The 21,681-nt window shown below is 39.1% G+C and overlaps 1 protein-coding gene across 6 annotated transcripts; it reads right to left on the bottom strand.

Annotated features, from left to right (window-relative positions):
* Nucleotides 1-1,294: 1,294 nt before the first annotated feature.
* On the bottom strand, nucleotides 1,295-19,737 carry akap1b (A kinase (PRKA) anchor protein 1b). Of its 6 annotated transcripts, none has more exons than XM_077208103.1 (11): nucleotides 19,568-19,737; nucleotides 14,051-15,579; nucleotides 11,727-11,860; nucleotides 11,325-11,451; nucleotides 11,113-11,240; nucleotides 10,627-10,804; nucleotides 10,396-10,546; nucleotides 4,673-4,740; nucleotides 4,512-4,585; nucleotides 4,357-4,422; nucleotides 1,295-3,957 (listed from the first exon to the last, which is right to left on the bottom strand). In XM_077208103.1, exons 2-11 carry the CDS (start codon nucleotides 15,552-15,554, stop codon nucleotides 3,895-3,897), a joined length of 2,493 nt encoding a protein of 830 aa, XP_077064218.1. In that variant the 5' UTR covers nucleotides 15,555-15,579; nucleotides 19,568-19,737; the 3' UTR covers nucleotides 1,295-3,894. The 6 variants fall into 6 exon arrangements, with proteins under 6 accessions (XP_077064218.1, XP_077064219.1, XP_077064221.1 ...); XM_077208104.1 differs by having other exon boundaries at nucleotides 18,676-19,730; XM_077208106.1 differs by having other exon boundaries at nucleotides 19,684-19,701.
* Between the last annotated feature and the right edge of the window lie 1,944 nt (nucleotides 19,738-21,681).

Genomic DNA, 21,681 nt, shown 5'->3' with positions numbered 1-21,681 from the left:
AACACGAAAAGATCCAAAGTCTGACTGAAATGTACAGAAAGAGAAAACTGGAGAAAGTTTTCTAATGTCAGTCCATTAATTACACCAAAGTTGCCATTTTGGCACCTTATTGCCAGATTCATTACCTTGTTTCTCATTAGATCATTTATTGTGGCATCATCTGCCAATCAGTAAGTCATAAGTCATTTAATTAAGTATAAGTATACTCTGGGATTTCTAGAGTTTAAACCCCAAACAAGCCAGTTGGCTGCTGATGAGGCACGCGTTTCTATTTCTACAGGGATTGGTTTTTTGGGGCTTGCAGGAAGAGTTATGATTTGCCAAGACCTGAGATGTGGTGTCACCTACAGATCATACAACATTATTCATATAATGCTGCTAATGGAAACTTTCATGTCACTTTATAACCAAAGATTTAAACTCCTAAATCAACCAATAAATTAAATCAACAGCAACAAGGATTTGTGATTTTGTAGCACACAACAGCGCTAACCTGAAGCCTCTCAAAATGTCATATAGGCCTACACATACAATTAAAGTCCTTCTAATGGCTAAACCTTACCTATAGTGAACAGACTTGTAAAAGTTCATTTCAAAACCCCCTGAAATCATCAGGGATTTGCTAGGAGCATTTTATACACGATAAGAATGAAAATAAACAAATAAATAAATAGTAATAATAATTCTGAACAAAAGCTCAGGTACAAGTGTCACTTATTGTCCCTCTCAGCCGCAGCCGAGTGCAAAGGTGGCCCGCGGTACAAACTCTGATTTAAAAAAAGAAAAATTCTTCGAGCCAAAGACCTCCCTCTCTTGAAGTAATGAGTAGTTAAATAAAGGACTCTCTCCACTTTAAACGTGTAGCAAACAGAAGAGACGATTCGTCCATTAATGCTGCTGAAGGAAGGATAAAAGAGGTCTCATTCAGAAGCGTTTACATTGGCATGTCTGAGAGAATATCCTTGTTCTTGGAAATGTCATTGCTGGGATTACAGCTGAGCTGCCTGAAATACATGAACTCAGCTTTGGAGAGAAGCATGATCATAACATGGTATTTAACTCCCTCTACAGGTTAAGAAAAAGAATTACGGACTAGGCCTACTCCTAATGAAGTTCCCGTGATGCAAAGCTGAATTTTCAGCATTATTACTCAAGTCTTCAGTGTCACATGATCCTTCAGAAATCTTTTGAATACGCTGACTGACTCTAAACAGTTGGTTTGTTTGGTACAGTATATTACAAGCCAAGTCACACTGATTTCATAACTAAAATACAACATGTAAAATATAGGAAATATTTTTAATAACTTTATTCTCTTTTTTCAATAGATCTGTACAACCAAAGAATCAAACCTTGTAGTGAGTCTGGCAAAAACTGACCTGTACATGTCTATGCAGAATTTCTTACACTCATTTAAATAATCAAATGATTAATTATATAGCTAAGCAAACATTGCAAACCATTCCTACCAACAGAGAACAAATGAGCAGATTTTGGAAGGTGGTGAGACAGAAAAAAAAGTTCCCTTTTGCTTCCTACACTGGCTCCAAGTGTTTTTACAGTGAGACATCTTATATTTACACACACCTGGACAAGTCTAAAGTAGCGTGATTTTTCATTACACGAGAGCGGGTAGGAACATACAGGTGTACACATTTGAACTGGTGGTAGGAAGCCATGTCAGTAAATATATGAGCGTATGCAGAGGTTAACTGGACTTGATCAATACATAATCCGTAAAACAAAGACAGACCTAAAGACAAACCAATGAAATGTTTCAGCTCTGAGGTCGGTGTGGTTCCTTATTCATTCACCTGTAGTGCAGGCATATACCTAATGGGGCGCGCACGTTCACACAGGTAAAGTACTTTGAAATTATTGGACTATATCTCTCCTCGAACACAGAATGGTAATAAATGAAAAGCTCACACCGGAGATGAACGTAAGAGAGCACAGAAACGAGCTTGTGAAGGAAATATTGCAGAAAAACCTCGCAGCATAATGGAAAACCGTGCAAATACCCTCACAAACGTCTAAACCTGCTTTCTTTTAGTCGACGTTACTTTCCGATGCTGTCAGTTTACATTTACTTAGCGCTCACTACCGCCAAATTTAAGTGAGCAAGGGTGTATTATCGTTTCAAAATATAAGTGTAAAAAAAACTATTTCTGTTTTTGTCCAGATTTTTCTGGAGAAGCCAAATATATGCAGTGACATTTAATATTTCTGACACTGGAAATTTATCAAGGGCATAAGAAACTAACAACTGCAGTGCTAACAATCAAAACTAATCAAACAAACCATAACCAAGCTAAAAGCCTGGAAAGTTTCATCCAAGGACACCAATAGACATTCGGAAGTCCAACAACATTAGATTAGCAATAATTCAGCAGCAGAAAAAGGGGCGAGCCTTGGCCAAAAAGCCAGTCAATGACTAAAAGAGCATGATCAAATACAAAATACAAAAAAAAGGAAATATTAATCTCTGCGTCTTTATACTTTAACAAATTATAGTAATAAAGCAGACCTAATTTCATCCCATGTGAAACCAACATAAAAAAGAACAATGGATGAGGCTTAAAGCTTTACTCCAAGCCAGGTAGGTGTATTGACAGCTTCTCCAAGGAGCCAATTGTGTGGGTTGCTGGGATTGGACACTGTGTAGCATGTTATGTACAGAATGCATAGAGACATTAATGGCAATAGGTCTACTAGACATGACGTTATTGCGAGACTGATCTTGAGTGAGACGAAAGCAAGCAGCCCATCACACTGATAATGTGACGTGACTAGACGTGCTTTGGAGCAGAATTACATGCATACAAAAACACAGACCCATTGAATGCAATTCATCCACCTAGAAGGGAAGTGCCCTGCTGTCCTCACATCACGCAGTAGCGTTCTGGTTTGTGTAGTCATTCTTTTAGTGTCTCCACAGGTAAGAATTAGCCATACAGGCCCTTTTGCCATCTATTGCAGCACCATTCAAGCTCTAGTGTCCCTCTAGGGCTGAAGACTCAGTGTAGTCTTTCCTAAAAAAGGCCCAAAGGTCAGGAGGGCACAGACGTCTCCTGGATTAACAGACTCTGTAATCAGTGAAGTAAATGAAGTGATGCTTAGTGTCAGGCCTATTGACGCCGAAGGCAGTTGGACTCCTACAGATCCAGAGTGTGGGGAAGAGGGAGGTCATGAAATTGTCTGAGTATTACCCTCTTAAGGCCACACCGTTGTAAAGACAGACATAAAGGACATGGAGCTGTGGTTGTTTATTCCTTGTTGAACTGCATGGAGAACCACCTGGCTGGAAAGTGAAACTGGGACAAAGCCGTGATAACGTAAATGCAAACATGATGTCTTAAGTCTCAGGATTACATTAGCAGCAACAACACTGAGTCTTAACTGCACCATAGTTATCTTCACAAATGTACTTTTTTTTATCACTACAGATGTTTCATCCACGGCATGATAATCCACAGTCTGGTTTTTTTTGTGCTGGAAGGAGTCTGATCGGACGGAAAACATGATTAACCTTTATTTAGTTACAATATTTAAATTTACAGGAGCACAAAGTCAAGAAAACTTCAGTCCTTGTTGGTGGTTCAGTCATTGACGCTTAGCTCCCTCTTCGTTTTTGTTCTATTTCATACAGTACATTGATTTCTTACGCAAGGGGAGAGGAAGGAAAAAATGAAAATAGAAAAAGGCAGGATGGAGGGGACAGCAAAACAAAACAAGAAACTCCCAGAGCCAGTGATGCGCACTTGATGTAGGGGGTGGTGGTGGACACGGTGGGTGAGGAGGACAGAACCTGCTGATATTCATGAGTGATGATAATTAAGGGGCAGGTGGGCCAAGAGGTGAGTGAGGAGAGGAGAGCGAGGGATCTCTGGAGGATCAGAAACTGTCCACCCAGGTGCCATAACCTCGCTCTGCCAAAGTGCGGTTGAGCAGGACCAGCTACAAAAAAAAGGAACCAAGTATCATGTCATTCAGGCTACTCATTAATCGAAGACAAATACGAAGCATGAAAGACACCCCTTTAAAATGAGTGAGATTGCACATGAAAATTAAACTGAGACTGTACACAGTTTCTCGATGTTTCAAATTTTTGCACTTTTGCTATATGAAATCTATGGTTTAACTATTAAAAGGGTGACATTCTGCTCAACATCGTTTTGTGTTGCAAAAAATAAAAGACATACAGGTTTGAAATTATTTTGGAGTAAAACATTTTTTTTATATATATATAAAAGGCTTTAATAAAAAAAAACAGAGAACAAAAAGATATATAATTTTACCTCCTTTCCCATTAATAATAATTTTATTAAATAAATAAAAATGTTATGGTAATTTTACCTCCTCTCCCACCATGTTCCACATGTGTACTAAAGGAAGTCCTGTATTATTGTCGTAGTTGGTGACCTATGAGAAAATTGCCCATTAAATTATCTGTGGTTGTAAACAGCATCAACATAAATGTCATCCATTAATGAATGATTTGAATGACTCACTTGTGCCAGCAATGGAACCCCTCTTGTCATCTCCTCCAGCGCAGAATTTGCCTCTGCGGAGAACCGATCCTCTCCTAATGAAGATGTGAACAACAGTGAGATCCAGCTGGAACGAGCTGATGAAAAATTCAACTTCTAAGATTTAAAAGAACAAGGCACACCTGGAAGTGGGGCAATGTTGTCTAATAACACTTCTGTTCCTTGGAACGGCAATGTCACAAAGTCCGATCTGAAATGGAAAAGTTAGGTGGGTCCAAAGAAGACAACTATGATTTAAAACAACAAAATGCTGAAAAGATGGGAATAGCATCTAAAGGTGCTATATATATATATATATATATATATATATATATAGTAAAATTTGTCATGAATGTTTAGGCATAAGGTAAAATAATTAGCATGATGGCAATAGATGATATGATTGGTTGAAATTAAAGTTACTCATTAGTTATGATCAACCTCCCACCTTTAGATGAGTGTGGGGATCAATATTATATAAATCTATATTATATTAAAATACTAAATACACTACCATCCAAAAGGTAGCAAGTAAAAAAAAACTAAAAACTTTAATTCAGCAAGGATGCATTAAATTGATCAAAAGTGACAGTAAAACCATTTATAAATGTTATAAAAAATCCTATTTCAAATTAATTATGTACTTTTGAACTTTATATTAATCAGAGAATTCTGCAAAAATGCATCAGTTTCCACAATAATATTAAGCAGGACAACCGTTTTCAACATACGATTCCAACCTTGCTTATTATAATGATATCTGAAAGATCATGTGACACTGAAGACTGGAGTAATGATGCTGAAAATTCAGTTTTGCCATCACAGGAATAAATTAAAAATGTATTCAAATGAGTCATTTTAATTGTCATATTTCAAAATATTACTGCTTTACTTTATTTTTGATCAAATATATGCAGCCTTGAGGCATTAAAAAAAGAAGAAAACTTACTACTAAACGGTAGTGTTCTTGTATATAATACATATTAAGTTAAATTGATATGTAATTATTATTTCTGTATAACATTGTATAGTGAACATGAAAAATGCATGATATAGCTGTTTACTTTAAGAATAGGGCTGTCAACTTAATGCGGTAACGCATTAGATTCATTTAAAATCCTTAACACTTTAAAATAATTTTACGCAAATAAATTACTGAAGCATGTCTAATTGCATCATTAAAGAGGTGGTTTACTGCTTTTTTTCTTTGCATGATTGTTTATGGGGTGCAATATAACATGTCTTCGTGTTTTTTTTTTTAAAAGCCTAATTTTTCATAAATTTCACCTTTATTGTAAGCCGCTTTCTCCTCTGTCATTTGAACGACCGGTTGACTTCCTGATTCTGTGAAACTACTCCCTCAGAAACAGGCAATGGGCTCAGATTGGTTAGTTGGGCCGGCGTGTTGTAATTGGCTAAAGTGCGTAGCGCACGTTGTCCGGAAACTTCACGCCCATTACCTTTACAGGCGAAAGCTGCTGCCATTTCAGTTTGAGCCAGAATCAGACCCAGAAAGAGGCAATGAAGAGAGTCAAGCAGAACCTCCCCACGGTTCTTACAAAGCGTTTCTGAATGGTACAGTTTTATATTATTATTATTCTATTCTATTCTACTATTATCAGGCTATAAGAATTTCGATATGCTGTTACTTGAAAATGCTACTGCTGCTTGTTAGCTTTTTAGATACGGTTTTCTCCAGATTAAACATTTAAAACTGAATAAATGACTGAGTAATACCGTTTTAAAAGTTATTGTTTTATCGACATAATGAACAACCGTTTATCTATTCACAAAACTTAGTTTACTCAGTGTATCGTTTTCTTTAGGTGTAAGTTACATGTGGCAACTGTGTTAAAATGCCAACAGACTGAGTAGACTGATAACAACAGCTGAAGTTTGCTGTTGCGATTACATATAATTTTTTTGAACTTTATACACGTTTGTCTTATACACCAAAAAATAGCATCGAACTAACTGGCTACTATAAACAAACAGCGTTGGCATTGGTTTACGTTCTTGATCAAATTGAAAAATTACGTCATAAAGTAGCCTACATGGAAAATACATTTACAAAATTAGTACATAATTTCAATTTCAGGTCCAAAATGTTTGTAAGCGTTTGTCATAGACAGACGAAATAGCATAACTAAGTGGCTACTAAAGTCAGCGCTGGCATTTGTTTACGTCCTTGATAACAACTAAAACATTACGTCTGAAATTATACATGCAAATACATTTAAAATTATTAAGTCTTACTTACAGGTTGTGGCCCAAAATCAGCTGCCTCTGGTTTTAAAGTTGGAACTGCTTTATGTTTTAGTAACAGTTTCTTGTTGAATCCGGCATTGAATTCGTGGGGATTCTGGAAGCTGTCTTCCGTAAAATGCGCAGCACAGAGAGCTAAATTACGATTGTAATTTTCCGGAAGATAATCAAACATAAATTGTAGCCATCGTTGACTAACTACAGCGTCTGTAGGAAGCCGAACACAGAAGACCTGAAAGCTGGGTGAAAATAACACACTTTCGACGGCATGGCTACTGCTCTCCACTATAACTCTTCCTCTTCGATAAAGCCGCAGAAATATGGCCATGCCCCCTTTTTTGCATATTCCGTAGGGAGGGTTGATGTAAATTGATGGGTTAGTTACGTATACAACCCGGGAAGTATCTCGTTGTAGTCCCATTCGAGTCGTTTTTGTAGGCATTAAACTTCCTGATTTTTAACCCTCTGGGGTCCTTCATTTCAGAGTCACACTCAGGACCTTCGGGTCCAAATGGGCCGGAAGGGTGGGATTCATATTTATTAAAAGAAAATCATAATTTTTTTTTTACTTGTTTTTTATAATATTTTTTGAGAATTTTATGATTTATAATTAATATTTATGCAATAAATATGACCCATTTCCTCCCAGTTTGCCCCCCATTGAATATAATAGAAAATTATTTTTTAAAAAAATATTTTTTTTTAAAGCTGTATTTCATTTTAGAGTCAAGCCTAGACCTCATGAAAGCAATTTTTGAAATGAGATGGATGCCATCTGGTTGACAAACTGAGCATTTTCAAAACGCAAAACATAGGTAATCTGAATTTATTGGTTTGTTTATGTATAAAAGTGTGTTTGTGTGTGTGTGTGTATGTGTCTGTTTTGCACTCTTGATATTTTATAGATTCACCCCTTCACTGTTGTGTACTTTTTTTCTGGATCGTGGCTGATTTGTAGATTGTACGCACAAAAAAACTCGGTATTTTCACATTTTTGCCAATTTGCCAATTATTTCCTATCCGGGTCCATTTGGACCCGAAGGTCCTGAGTGTGACAATTTTTTTTACAACCACTTAGATTATTCAAATCCTGTCCCCAATTTTTTTTGATGTTCATATACCAAGTACCAAAAAAAGTCACCAAATTTCAGACCATTCCGATGAAGCTATGATTTAAAAAAAATATATATTTAAATGCGTCGGGTCCATTTGGACCGAAGGACTTAAAAGACGATATCTCTGCTTACGTTGAACTTTCAGCGCAGCAACTTTGCAGATACTGTTCATGCACCAACAGCAACATTACACACTATTTCAAATGAAAAAAGTGAAATCACAATCAACCACCCCTTTAATGTAATTTATGTCACGCAGTTAGATGATCTTCAAAGTTCAGGAGTTTATCACGCTGAGCATCTACAAAGGCGCAAACACCTGTAACCATAAATATGTATACGTAGATCCAGATTCGACCCCTACAGAAATGTCTGCACGCCTGCCATCTTGCAACGTTCAGCATGCCGTCACTCACATAAGAATCAATGATGACAACATTGCTCAGCTTCTGGTTGTAAAAACCACAGATTTAAATTCCTGAAGAAATGGGATAACTTTTTACAGGTGAGTGTGTTGGTGGGTGTTTTCATACAGGTTTTTAAACTATGGTAAATGTTTAATGTCGTGTTAGCTGACGCCTTTGCCTTATATTGTGTTAGTTTAGCATAATCATCTGATGAAGTCTATTGCAGATTTAGATTTTCATACATGCGTCTAACTACAATTGCAGACGCAGACAACTTGCTCTCGAATGTTTACGGACTGGCTTTGACAGTTCCAATATGGCAGACGGCTTACGTATGGTGGGCCACTGAAACATCTATGTGGTATCTATCATCCTCATCCTCATTTATATAGCGCTTTTAACAATGTAGATTGTTTCAAAGCAGCTTTACAGAGATAAACATATAATTTAAGGTAACAGAGATTGGTTTGGTTTTATAGTGGCTCTTGAAAAATGTTTTTTCCAGCTAAAGTTAGTTTTGATTGATTCAAGTCCGTCTAAATGATCATTTGTTATTAAATTAGGGGCCGCTAAGACGACACCTTTTCTCTCTAAACAGACTTTAAACGTGAACCTGTGATAGACGCTGATGGCGTTCACATGCGCATTAAGAATTGATTCTATAGTTATGTGCGTTTGAATATATGTGCGCAGGTTTGTAATTCCTTACAAAGCATGCCTAAACAAACTACTTGTCTATAAATTGATGCAGAATTTTTATTTTATCTTATCACTTTGGGTAGGTACGCGAACCGAAAAATTCCACAACGCTTTATCTGTAGAGTATGTATATGTATTTTTATTTTATCTTATCACTTTGGGTAGGTACGTGAACCGAAAAATTCCACAACGCTTTATCTATAGAGTATGATCTATGTATATTTTTCTATGCCTGTAACCCCGATAGGTGGAAATGTCTATTCTAATCCTTTAACCTGATTTCACTTCTCTGTTTGCAAAAAGATAATAAAAAAAAGGCAGCTAATCTCCAGAGTAAGATTTCAGTCGAATGATCCAGTAAGCAAATTCTTTCAAACAATCAGTCCAAAACAGTGCTAATGTAAAGAAGGCCAGGCTGATTACATCAGAGATGGCACAGAGAATAGAGACTCACATTGCATTATAAGTGAATTATTCATTCCAGTGTGTGTTTCCCTCACGCATCGTGCTGTGTGAAATACAGACTGAACGTCAAAACATCCCACTGCTGTATGGCCAGATGATATGGAAACTACGTTCCTTGGCTGGAAAAAGCAAACAAGTGTCTTGCTAGTGAAGTTTTGATGGATGAGGATTGCAATCAAGGTCAAGACGTACAGGAGTCGTACAGTAAGCACTCGGGAGTCCGTTATATTGATGCGAAAATAAATAATGTATGTGCACTCTCCGATACACTGATCACACATTGTAGGCTATTTATGCAGACACATTTCACTATATTCAGTACATTGTTTCCACACACATTCAGGATAACGTTTTGATTTGTCTTGTGTTTAGTCATTCTGAATGGATCCGTGTACTGTAGTAGGTACATGCAGTCAGGTCAAGGCGGTTGGTTTAGGGCTTTTTTTGTGGTCCTGTTCAGTATAGTAACTTGTTGCAACTTGACTTGTCTAAAATGTAAACGCTCTTTGCTGTCGCACTGTTGAATTCTGGAAAAAAAACAAAGTAAAATGTTCTTATGTAAACGCTTTGGCTTTGGTGTGCATACATTTATGAATTATATGGATTCCTTATATCATTTGGTGTACTTTTTTGGAAAGACAACTAAATTTACCTTAAAAACAGCTTGCAGACAATACAGTTTTGTGAGAATCACCCTTCAATCTAATAGTTTACTTTGCTGGATATAGCAAATAACGACGAAATAGTGCATGTATAAATGGTGTGTGCTTAATTTCATAAGCGTGCAATAAAATCACACAAGGGTGCAATTAAATTGACAGCCCTATTTAAGAACTTTATAGTACATTGATGAGAGGGAGAGGTGAAAAAAAAAAGGAAAAAAAAAAAGGGGGGGGGGGGGGGGTAGTATTAAACCTGATCTGTCGAAGGGTGTCAATTTTGACTCTGTCGTAGCCTCCATAATCAACATATCGGATTTCCACTTCGGTTGAATCTTTGTAGAAGGAGATGACCTGCGCTCGCCACCAGGCTCCATCGACAGCTGGGGCCGCACAAATCACTCCAACTGGAAAAGGGATGAGAGAGAAAATGAGTAATTCTCTGCAGAATGAGGAAAGTGAAAAGAGAGAAGGGGGAGCCATTTACCTTCAACAGGTGATGGCAATGGGGGAGTGCCGGGCTGTGAATAGCACAGAAACATCTGCTGGTCCAGACTGCGCAGCGCGTGGTACGTAGGGTGAGTGTGTTGCTGGACAAACAGGTGACCGGCTGATACAATGTTCACCACGATCACCTCCACTGTCACCCCACTGGGCAACAGAAGCTGTACCAGGCAGATCCATTGAAGCACTATGTTAGTATGTCAAAATCCAGGAATTATCTGATGTTTTTTTGTTGTTTGGTTGCAGTTCAATTTTATTCAAGTAACATGACCAGATTGCGAACAAAACCTTCATAAATCCAGTCTTATAGGAATGGTCCTATTGAATTTAATGTGATAATTTCCACAACAACAAAAAATCCTATGTACAATTTACACAGAAAGTGTTGCTGAATGGCAGTCAGAATGCTGCCTTAAAACGAAGCTGCCTATGTAGCCTGCAGGAGTGGGGGGGAAGGAGCCAAACTTACCCAGGAAGTCATGGGCAGAGAGGGCAGCGTTAGTGGTGGGGGCGGTGGGGCGTACAAGTTGGTCAGGTCCAAGTCTTTAAACTTCTTCCCAATCAAGGCCAGCGCCTTGTCTACTTGCTGCTGGCTTCCTAAGAAGCAAACCAGAACAAAAACAATTCAAAGAGGCCATGGCTGAACTGGAAAAATATGGCCCTTCGGAGAGACTGACTTACCCTCTATATGGCAGATCTGAAACTCTTGAGTGTAAGGCAGGGTGGAAATGTAGATCTTAGCACCAGAGCTCTGCTTCAAGAAGCTCACATATCTCCCTTGTTTGCCGATTAGCCGTCCCACTAGATGCTACAAAATCAGAGAAGAACCACAAATATCAAGACAGGTTTTAATGAATTCATACAAAATGATCAACTAGTTAAGTTAATTAGCTTTCATTAACGTGTGCTACGCATTCAGGATGTGGTGTTGACAAAAGTTGCTCTGTGCTTTGACATTTTGATAAAGGGCTGTAAGACAACAAGCAATGAGTTTGTCTTCATTCTAAAATTGTTTCAGAAAAAACTTTTGATTGATGGAAGTAGAATAATGTGAATCAGAATCAGGGTTTAAAGGAAACACACCTTTGGCACCTCAATCTCCCACACAATAAGCTCTGAGCTCTGTGATTGACAGGTCTGGCTGCCACTCGGCTGGCCGTCTCCCACCCCCAAGGTGGAACAGCTGTCCACTGAATCCATGCTATTCACATCTGAACCTGTTATGAACCCACCCCCCCAAAAAAAAATGTCAGTCAGATGTGTCAAAGTATAAACATACAGAATCATTGCATTGATTTCAGCAAATGTTTGAAAAATGTAAAAGGTTTTAGTCAATTTATTATTTTCAAAAAACATTTGCAAAACCTTAAGATTCACATTACACACATACACACACATATACATAAAAAGGTAAGACAATTAATAAAATACATTCAAATAAATAAAAAATGCTCTGCCAACTGAATAAGCCAATCAATATTACCGGCAACTAATCCTGGGTTGGTCTGCATATCGTAGAAATATTAGGCTATAGTATCGCATGTGTATATAAAAGGTAAAATGTAGAAAATAAATATTTAAATAAATGCATAAAATAACAAAACTTCCATCTTAAAGAAATCAATAATCACCTGCAACTAATCTGGAAATAGTAAAAGCGACTGTTAGCATAGTTCGAAAAATCTGGCATCCATTCCACACATTCTCCCGACAACATACTGATACCCAAATCAATGACTTTCAGGCGGTCTAAACAGACCATTCTTTAACAGACTGTACACAAATGCCTGCTTGGCCAGGTCATCACTGTTTGCCAAGTAACCATGGGGTAACAATAACAAACACAACAGATGACAAGGACCATTAACAAACAAAACAACCAGCCTCTTCCCTCAGGACAAAAACCATACCACTATTGTTCTTGATTGATACCATTAAAGCAGTAAAGCAGTAAGCTTATGACACTTTGCCTACTACTTGAAGTTGACAGCATCAACAATTGATCATTTACTCTGCTTTAACTAATGGGAAAGAAGCATCAAGGCTCCGTTACATTTTCTCCTTTCATTCAAGAGAGGACGGGCTGAGACACTAGGTGCTGCCAGTCTTCACACCAATCTCAGGTCACAATATAGCAGGAGAAGGATCACCAGCAGCAGCTGGTGTGGCAGCAACACCTCACAATGGTTCAGGCAAATCCCTCACACACCCCACACAAGTGATTCCTGTCATCAAATCAACAGAAAAATACTCACTCTGCATTCAAATACAAAAATGTGCAAAATGGTCAGTATACTGTATAGCCACGTTCTGGTAAAAACATCTGTTGAATAACTAATAACAGAAAAACTACTGGCCATTTCCAACACATGCTCTGAAGTTAAAAAAGCAAGACACCGCTGATATCCATGTAAGGAAGTTGCTGTAGCAGGGAGTGGTAAAAACAGCTGTGCACATGCAGTTGTGTTCATGTAACATACACTGTTTGGGAATTTGAGCATCTGAGGTTTCTAGAGAGTCTATTCACAGTTTGAGAGGTACCCTTGACTCAGGCTTTTTTGCACTACTACATCTGGCCAAATGTCAAGGAGGAGGATTGATGCTGGTTGGATTTAAACAAAAACAAAGCCAATTTAAAACCGTGAGCACGTCAGTAAATGATTTCAATCCTTTGTGCCTTCCTTTTGATAAATTCAAAACCTTGCTTTGTGGAAAGTTAGATTCGCACCAGCAAAAACATTTGACACTACACAACATGAGCCATGGAGAACAAGCAAACACAGATTGCTTTGCATTAATGCACGATAAGTGTACCACATCCCAAATTATTAAGTGAAGCATAATCAAACATCTCCCAAGATGGTTCATATGAAGTCCGCAATACTGAGAGATTCTTTGAGACCACTGAAATTAAAGGAATTCAATATTGTGAATTTAATTTCAGTTTCACTAAAGGGACAGTTCACCCGAAAATAAAAATTGTCATCTTTTACTCATCTTTCCAACAGGTTTGATTTTTTTATCATGCGAAACACAAATTAGATGATATTTTGAAGAACGTTTCGACTGTTTTATTCATAAAATTATAAAGTCAATGAGATCAAAACAACAAAGGACCCCACTGACTTTGAATAGACAAATACATTTTTTCCAAATATCTTGTGTTCCTCAGAAAAAAAAACTGAAGAATGTTGATTGACCTTACGTTGGTTATTTAAATAATTTTGTGATTATGTAAACTTGAGAAGTGTGTATTATCATCTGACGCACCTACGATAGATTCGGGTAGGTGAGCTACTGTATTATTTGGCTCCCACAGGAAAGTGAAAAAGGTTCGGATTGACTTGAGACGGGAGAGTAAATGACAGAATTTTCATTCTTTTAAATTCTTAAGAACTTTAACTCACCTCCTGATTGGTCAGCTTCTAGCTCGCTAGTGGCACCATTCCTGAGGCCTGTTCCATTCAACCGTGCTGCTTCGCAAACCGTAGCAACATTTTCTGCAGTAAGCGGGGACTCCTGAGGAGCAATTAGAACAAGACTCTCCTGCAGTCCATCTCCATGACCCTCTGAGGCCCTACAAGTCCCTGAAATGTGAATGAGGTCCTCCTTGCTTTCAGAAACTGTTGAGGACAATCCCGTGCTATGGAGGTCCTCACTGCTGACGCCATCCTCGGATTGGCATGTGCTACATCCCGAGTCTTCAACCAGAGCTTCCTCTGCCTGCAGCTTAGCCAGAACTGGTGTTGACTCCAACTGTTCCCCATACGGCACAGTCAACAAGCTTTTTTCCTTCTCATTCTCTGGCATCTTCCAAAGCGAAGGTGCCAGACAACCATTGACAATCTCTTCCACTATCTGTCCCGCCCGAGACTCTTCCCTTTCCGTACTTTCAAGAGGTACACACGACTCTACTGCCTTACCATTTACAGCTGGTGTGCTGCTGTCAGCAGCTTCAGAGCCCTTGCTGTACCGGGACTCACAGCTGCTGACCGCCATGACCTCCTGGGTGGCTGCCGAGATGACCTCAGATATCAGCCCCGCCGCGAGGCGCTGGAGCTCCTGCATGTCTGGACTGGTCTCGACCGGCAGGCCTAGGTCTCCGTTTTCATGGTGCTGGGCCTCAGTTGATCTTTCTGAGAGGGGTGTACTGGTGGAGTTGGGGAATGAGGCCAGAGTCAGAGGTGTTTTTGGGCTGCAGGCAGTGGAGGCCAGCTCATCTTTTGAAATGTCAGCTGGCAGATTCTGAGTGCATGTTGGTGCTATGGTTTCAGTGGCCACCTCTCCCTCAGGTTCAGGTCGCTCTGCTTTGGCTAGCTCTGCGGGACGCTGCCTAATTAGAGGTTGGTTTTCGACCTGTTTCTTGATTGAAGCAACACTTGCTAGATCTGTTGGAAACTGACTAGGTTTGCTGTCAGTGGCGGCCTCTGGTCCTTTGTGATTAGGGCTCTCCTCCACTGTTTTTGTTGGGGTTGAAGATGACACAGGAGTCGCCTGCCTAGTGGTCTCTGGGTGGCTTTGTGGGGGCAATGATTTTGCACTGCTCTGAGGAGCGCTTAGCTGTCCACTTGCCAAGACAGCTGGAGGGGCGACAAGAACCTCTCCTGCAGTGGCTTTTAGCATTGGCGTGTGAATCTCCGCTACAACTTGCTCCTCAACAGGCCTGTGCTCTTTGGCCTTGACTTTGTCACGGCTGGTTCTACGGTGTGTGCTGCTGGCTGCGGGGCAGCTCTTGTCGACCATCCCATTGCTGCCCTCGCCAGAAGAGCTCCGCAAGCCCATAACTGACCCCTCCTCACTGTCCCGGCTGGTGATTCGCTCTTTCTTGCGGGAGATGTACCACCACCAGCCTATGAGCGCTAGCACTCCAGGAAGCGTATATGGAACAAAGGACCGGAACCTCAGTGGCATCTCCTCTAGACCCTAGCAGCTACACCTGCAGATCAAAAAAGATAAAAATAAATAAATAAAAAATTAGTCAAATTGTGTCAAAGCAAGGCATAACAACAAATTAGAGTGCTCTGACATGTTGCACTATAATGGACATTCAAATCCTATTAGCAAAGCTAAAAAATATATATATATACATTTTTAAACGAGTAAAAAAAAAAAATGCATTTTATACTATTTACATCTGTTACTTTAACATAAAAGTACAGTTTATTAAAAACTACAAATCAAAATTTAGTACCACTACTGAAGTTGTATCTGGCCTATTGGTAATCTTGTTATACATTCTAGTACAATTTATTTTCTTTAATTTTAATGTTAAATGAAAAAAACAAAACAATTTTAGATATATCCCCAAAATGTAACAGTCTAATAAAGACAACAAAACCAATATTTTAATATTAGCACAGTCAAAGCTAGTTCTTAAGGATCACAATTAGGCCAAGTTATTTATTTTGCAATAACCAAAAGACTGTACATTATCCCACTAACGACACAGCTAGTTAAATATTTAAATTAATAAACGAACATGAAATATTAATATGAGCTTATTAATTTTATTGATAGGTCCTATAATTTTTTTATTTTATTTTACAAGAAGAGTGATATAAGACATTAAGCTAGCATCAAATAATTTCTAGCTGGAAAGCCAGTTGCAAACATTTGACCAATCAGAAAGCATCCAGGAAAGATGTGTAATAAAAAGTTTTATTTCTGGCTTAGGATGTGTTGCCATTGGGAAGTAGTAAAAGAATGGGTGACTCATCCTCATCTTGGAAAATTGCACCCTAGTCAACATTCATTCCTCTGTCTTGTTCAGAAGTCTGTGTAACATTTAGAAAACAACTAGCTCGCGGTTACGCAAGATACATGGGCATTAAACATCTTCCATTGAACTATACATTTATTCTGCATCCTTCCAAGACAAATACAGAGATCCAATCATAATGTAAGCAAGTAATCAACAGGAATCTTAAAAAAAACATCTCAACTTTACTAACATTCAATGCATTTCATATTGCATTGTTTGCTGCACTTTTGGTCAGGCTGCTTTACAGAAGAGAGGGGAGACTTCTGGGCAGCCATGCAGAAACTTCAGGGACAATATCACATGGCTGACATTCAACCTCAGAGGCTGCTGGGAGCTACGTGCCATGTCTACCTCACTTCTTGAATGGGAGGAGCATCCTTTGAGTTAAAAAAGGACATTCGTGCATGCCTTTCCATCATGGGAGCAGTATATCCTAGTCTCAAGAGGAGAAGGAACACATCATAAACTCCTCCCATTCACTCCTGCACATAACCAAAGATAAAGGAGTTTCTATTTCTCTTCAGCTTTCAGACAGTCTTTCAAAAGATAGCCTGCCAACTGCCTCTCTGACTATCAATGAATAAGGGCTACAGCATGTAGCATGTGAACAAAATACACTGCAAGAAATCAAAGTTAGTTTTGAAATATGCAAAAATGTTTTGAAAAACAGTAATCACAAGTACAAAGCCATTTCTTGAACATGGGGGGGGGGTTATGGTCTTTCTCCTTTAAATTAAAGGATTTAAAGGAATTTAAGGGGGAAGGAGGGAGAGTAGTGTAAAAGAAAAGGAATTTATTGTAATCAATTAGAAATATTTGCAATTTGGCCATTTCTAGTTATTAAGGGGGACCTGATTACAGCCCTGTTTAAATACCATGGTAATAGCATCTTAAATCATATATATATATATATATATATATATATATATAACTAGTTTATAAATCACAACAAACCGAAATTTGGTCCCAAACGGGTATGCCCATACTGAGCAACAGTATTAATCGAGCTAAATAAACTTACAATGCTGTCACCCATTCTGTTGTATTGTTCAACCCATTTCATACACCATGTTCAATTCTTACGTTTATTTTATATTTGCTGTAAAAGAAAGTTTTTTTTATAAAGTAGTCTTAGCCTACATTTAGACATCACATATTTGTGATAAATCTGCAAACCGCTTAAATGAAAATTGCTCGTATAGCATTTAACTTGATCTTCTGAAATTGAGAAACATTTAATTAATAAAACATGAAAACAACTGTACCCTACATATTTTAAGTGCCACATAAACAGCTACCAATTCACCAAACAATTTCTATATTTTAGATAGACTATTATTAGTAATAACATGCATGACCCACTCTCCATTCTCTACTGAATGAAACTGTAATATTGAGAGCTGGTCTGGTCATACAATCGCAATTTTAATACTATACTGTTTGTTAGTGCTATCAGTCTCGAGAGCACGTTTCAAGTAGCAGCGTAAAACGAATAGAGCAGCATGCTGTACTTTCTGCACAGTAAATGACAAACTGATACAGGAAGACTGTGTTCACCTTCAGCATGAGGTTAAATAAACGCTCGCCGTGATATCATGGCCTTGCGCGCGTGCGCCAGCAGACCATAGAAAAAGACCCGAGCGCGTGCTGCACGGTGGCTGTTCGACCTTGGGGAGGTGTAGAGATAACGGAGAGGGCACCGTAGCCAGTCATTCGCGCAACATGTTACATACGAACCCATTGATCGCAAGTAAGCGGCTTACTAGAGCTGCAGCATTCAGAATACAAAAGCGAACCTCCGAACCCTCCAGCGCGTGCGGTGTTCGTTACGCGCACCGGCCACTGGCAGAGAATTACAAAGGAGCGACACAAAAGTGACGTGCGCGTTTCACCGCACTGACAATGCAGAGAAAGTCAATAATATAACACGACACAATTGTGCATAAAAGCGCATGTATTGGCTGAGACAAATATAACCCATTAAATCAAATGTCTGCGAGGTTGTAACGTTAATGAATGCTGCGTGTGTTAGCAGACAAGCTAACTGTTCGTGGCTGCTGCTATAAGGACTAAAGGGCGAAATTTGTCAAATAAAAGCAGAAGCTTTAACGGTTTATGACAACAATGAAACATACACATAACCGAGGTGATTAAATAAAGGAGAACCCGAATAACCAGTCAGCGAGGTGATGTTGACCTACAGTAACGTACGCGTGGTAGGCCGCTGAATGAATTACAACCCCATACAGCCATTCAATCTAAAGTACTGACCGCTTCAAGTATCTTGACTTTAAAACGATTTCACCGGGGTAAGTTAACCCTTCACCGAGTCCTCCTTCAGAGAGGGACTGAATTATCCATGAGTTCACAGAAACCGCTCGTCCATGTGTCTCGGTACATAATTCAACTGAGTGAAGGTGCGAGGTGACTTTAACGCGCAAAAGACGAGAGAACAAAGCAGGAGAGCGTGTTTTCCGCTGTCATTCTTCAGAATAACCACACCAAATTTCAACAGCTCAAAGTAACATTATGAATGGGACCTCACAAATATCCAACTTACAACACCCAGATTATCATGGTTTCTAGCTGGTAGGAACAGGAACAAATCAGAAACCAGATTGTCAACCTAGCCTAAAATGGTCAATATAGTTTGTGGAACATCTAACCTTGGTCCTGGTCAAGCAGCTACTTACTAACTTTAAAATACAGTTAATTTGTATTCCAAAACATAACTTCACTGGTCATACCAGCTGAAGGTGGTCAAGCTGATCTTTGTGACATGGTACCTGGTTTACTAGATAATTATGACGTTTAATAATTGCTTAATTAGGCGAAATTGACGTGCAGGACTTAACCCATGCATTAGGGTTGAACAGATTTGGCGACAGTTAGCCGCAGTTGCTAAAGCGTTTTGGATAGCTGATAGCACTGGCGCAATGTCAAACACACACTGTCGAGTCAATGAAGCTGGAAATCATTTGTCAAATCATGAAATCATGATTGAAGATGGTTAAAATCAGTCTGTATGATTCGCATAACTTAGCACACCAGACAGCAGGACTAATCAGGAGAGGCGGCTAAAATGGGCTCCCTCTTTGCGGTATAAGCTTTACCTATCAAGATATGAAGTAACGTAGAACCCGAACAGGCGATTTATACTCACTGTGTTTATGCGTCCCTCGCACCGCCACCGTATATTATTAATTTTACGTATTCAAGGCCCAGCACAATTCCAACGTGTCCCCCCTTTTCGTGTGTGTATGTGTGTGTCTCTCCTACCCACGTGTTGACCGTCCTAACGCACACTCTAAAAACAGAGACGCATCAGCTGATAAAATCTCGCGATAAGTCCGCTCTCCCTTGTAAATGCATTGAAATGTCGCGAGATTACAGTGGTCTCGGACTTCGCGAGGATACTGGGGACCTTCGTTTGGTTTTTATAATTTATGGTGAATAAGACGTGAACGTGACAGACAGACCGACTCACAATAGATTAAAGTAATTGTAACTCAAAATATGTTTTCAGTTAAAGTCAAACTTGAAGTAAAAGAGCAGCACATATTTTTTGTTTTACTGTTAGCTGCTGAACTTTGAACTTTGCCCCAGCATGTCTGGTAGCCTACACTTCAGTATGGCCCTGTCCCAAATGGCGCACTTCATGTGGACTTAAGGACTCGTGTGCTGCGTCCCAATTCGCATACTATCCGTCCTAAATAGTATTCGAAAATAGAATTAATACGTCCCAAATGGTAGTATGTTGAAATAAGTGTTCCAAAGAGACCCGGATTGTCTACTATATCCGGTCAGAATCCGAAGTGCAGATGGATGCACACTCATAGACTGTAAAAGTGCACACTCTAACGGCTGATATTGCCCACACCCCATCGCGCGTTGGACGAGGATTCGGTTAGAACTACAAACACGAGTGAAGAGTGTTAAAAAAAAAAAACTACAGACATGGAGGACGCGCGAGTCACGGCGGTTATGTAGAGGTTTTGTAAAGGGGTTTGAGTGATTAATTGTCAGTATCTGACGAAAATGTATTTATTCAATGTTGTCTACATTATATTGCATCTGCAGCAGCATTGTGAACTTTTGTAGAGATACGTTTAGCCATTAACTTTTAAATGCATCATTACATTCAAATTGCAAACACATGAGGAGAGTGAAAGTCTCCGCATGAAAGACCCGCGACTGGCAGGTGAACGTGCAACAACATTTCTCTCCGAAACGGTAAGAAATTATATTAGATTGAATGGAGGATTTTAACTGTGACGAGATGATTGACAGGGCAGTTTACGGTGACAGGATGCACGCGATAAAGCTTTCCGTTAAAGATGACGACGCAGTATGGCCCAAAGCTTGCCTACAATTTTGCTACACACTCAAAAGTATATACTTTTTCTTCACAAAAAGAGTACATACTTTTAGGGCGTAGTATAAGTAGGCGAATTAGGACGCAGCAGTGGACTTAAATTGCGCGTGCTCGCTGAGTCTACGAGTCCGTCGGCCGTCACATTTATCATTTATCAACGCTCTGAAGTGTGCTCAGCAACGCTCCCTTTGTGTACCCTTGAAGCGGTCTTCCGCGAAGCCCGCATGGATGCAGGGCACATGATGTCTATGGCAGGGCAGGCTCCACAGATTTTAACTAAGTTACCCAGGAAACCTTGCGAAAGGCCAATCAGACAACGAATGGGAGGAGATTTCGCTCACGGACAATTGTTAATGGCTGAGAAGAAAATATTTAAAGGGTTAGTTCACCCAAAAATGAAAATTGTCATTAATGACTCACCCTCATGTCGCTCCAAGCCCGTAAGACCTCTGTTCATCTTCAGAACACAGTTTAAGATATTTTAGATTTAGTCCGAGAGCTTTCTGTCCCTCCATTGAAAATGTATGAACGGTATACTGTACTTGTCCAGAAAGGAAATAAAGACATCATCAAAGTAGTCCATGTGACATCAGTGGGTTAGTTAGAATGTTTTGAAGCATCGGAAATACATTTTGGTCCAAAAATAATAAAACCTACGACTTTATTCAGCATTTACATTAATTGAAAGACTATGGAGTTGCCTATTTAAGAAATCCTGAAAAAAGCAAAAGGGTGATTAAAACTGTGACAAACTTAAATGAAATGCTAAACTTTAAAACACAGTACCTAAAATAAATGTATTTTAAAATATATTAAAAATCATGTGAAAAACAATTAGCCATGTTACTTGTCAGTTGCCCTAATGCATTTGTAAATTATCTATACAGATTATTTCAGAATTG

The sequence above is a fragment of the Siphateles boraxobius genome, unplaced genomic scaffold, assembly GCF_051911475.1.
Source record: "Siphateles boraxobius isolate OS27281-9 unplaced genomic scaffold, OSU_SipBor_1 6, whole genome shotgun sequence".
Classification (NCBI taxonomy): Eukaryota; Metazoa; Chordata; class Actinopteri; order Cypriniformes; family Leuciscidae; genus Siphateles; species Siphateles boraxobius.
The sequence above is the reverse complement of the archived record's forward strand: the minus strand, read 5'-3'. Positions and strand labels throughout refer to the sequence as shown.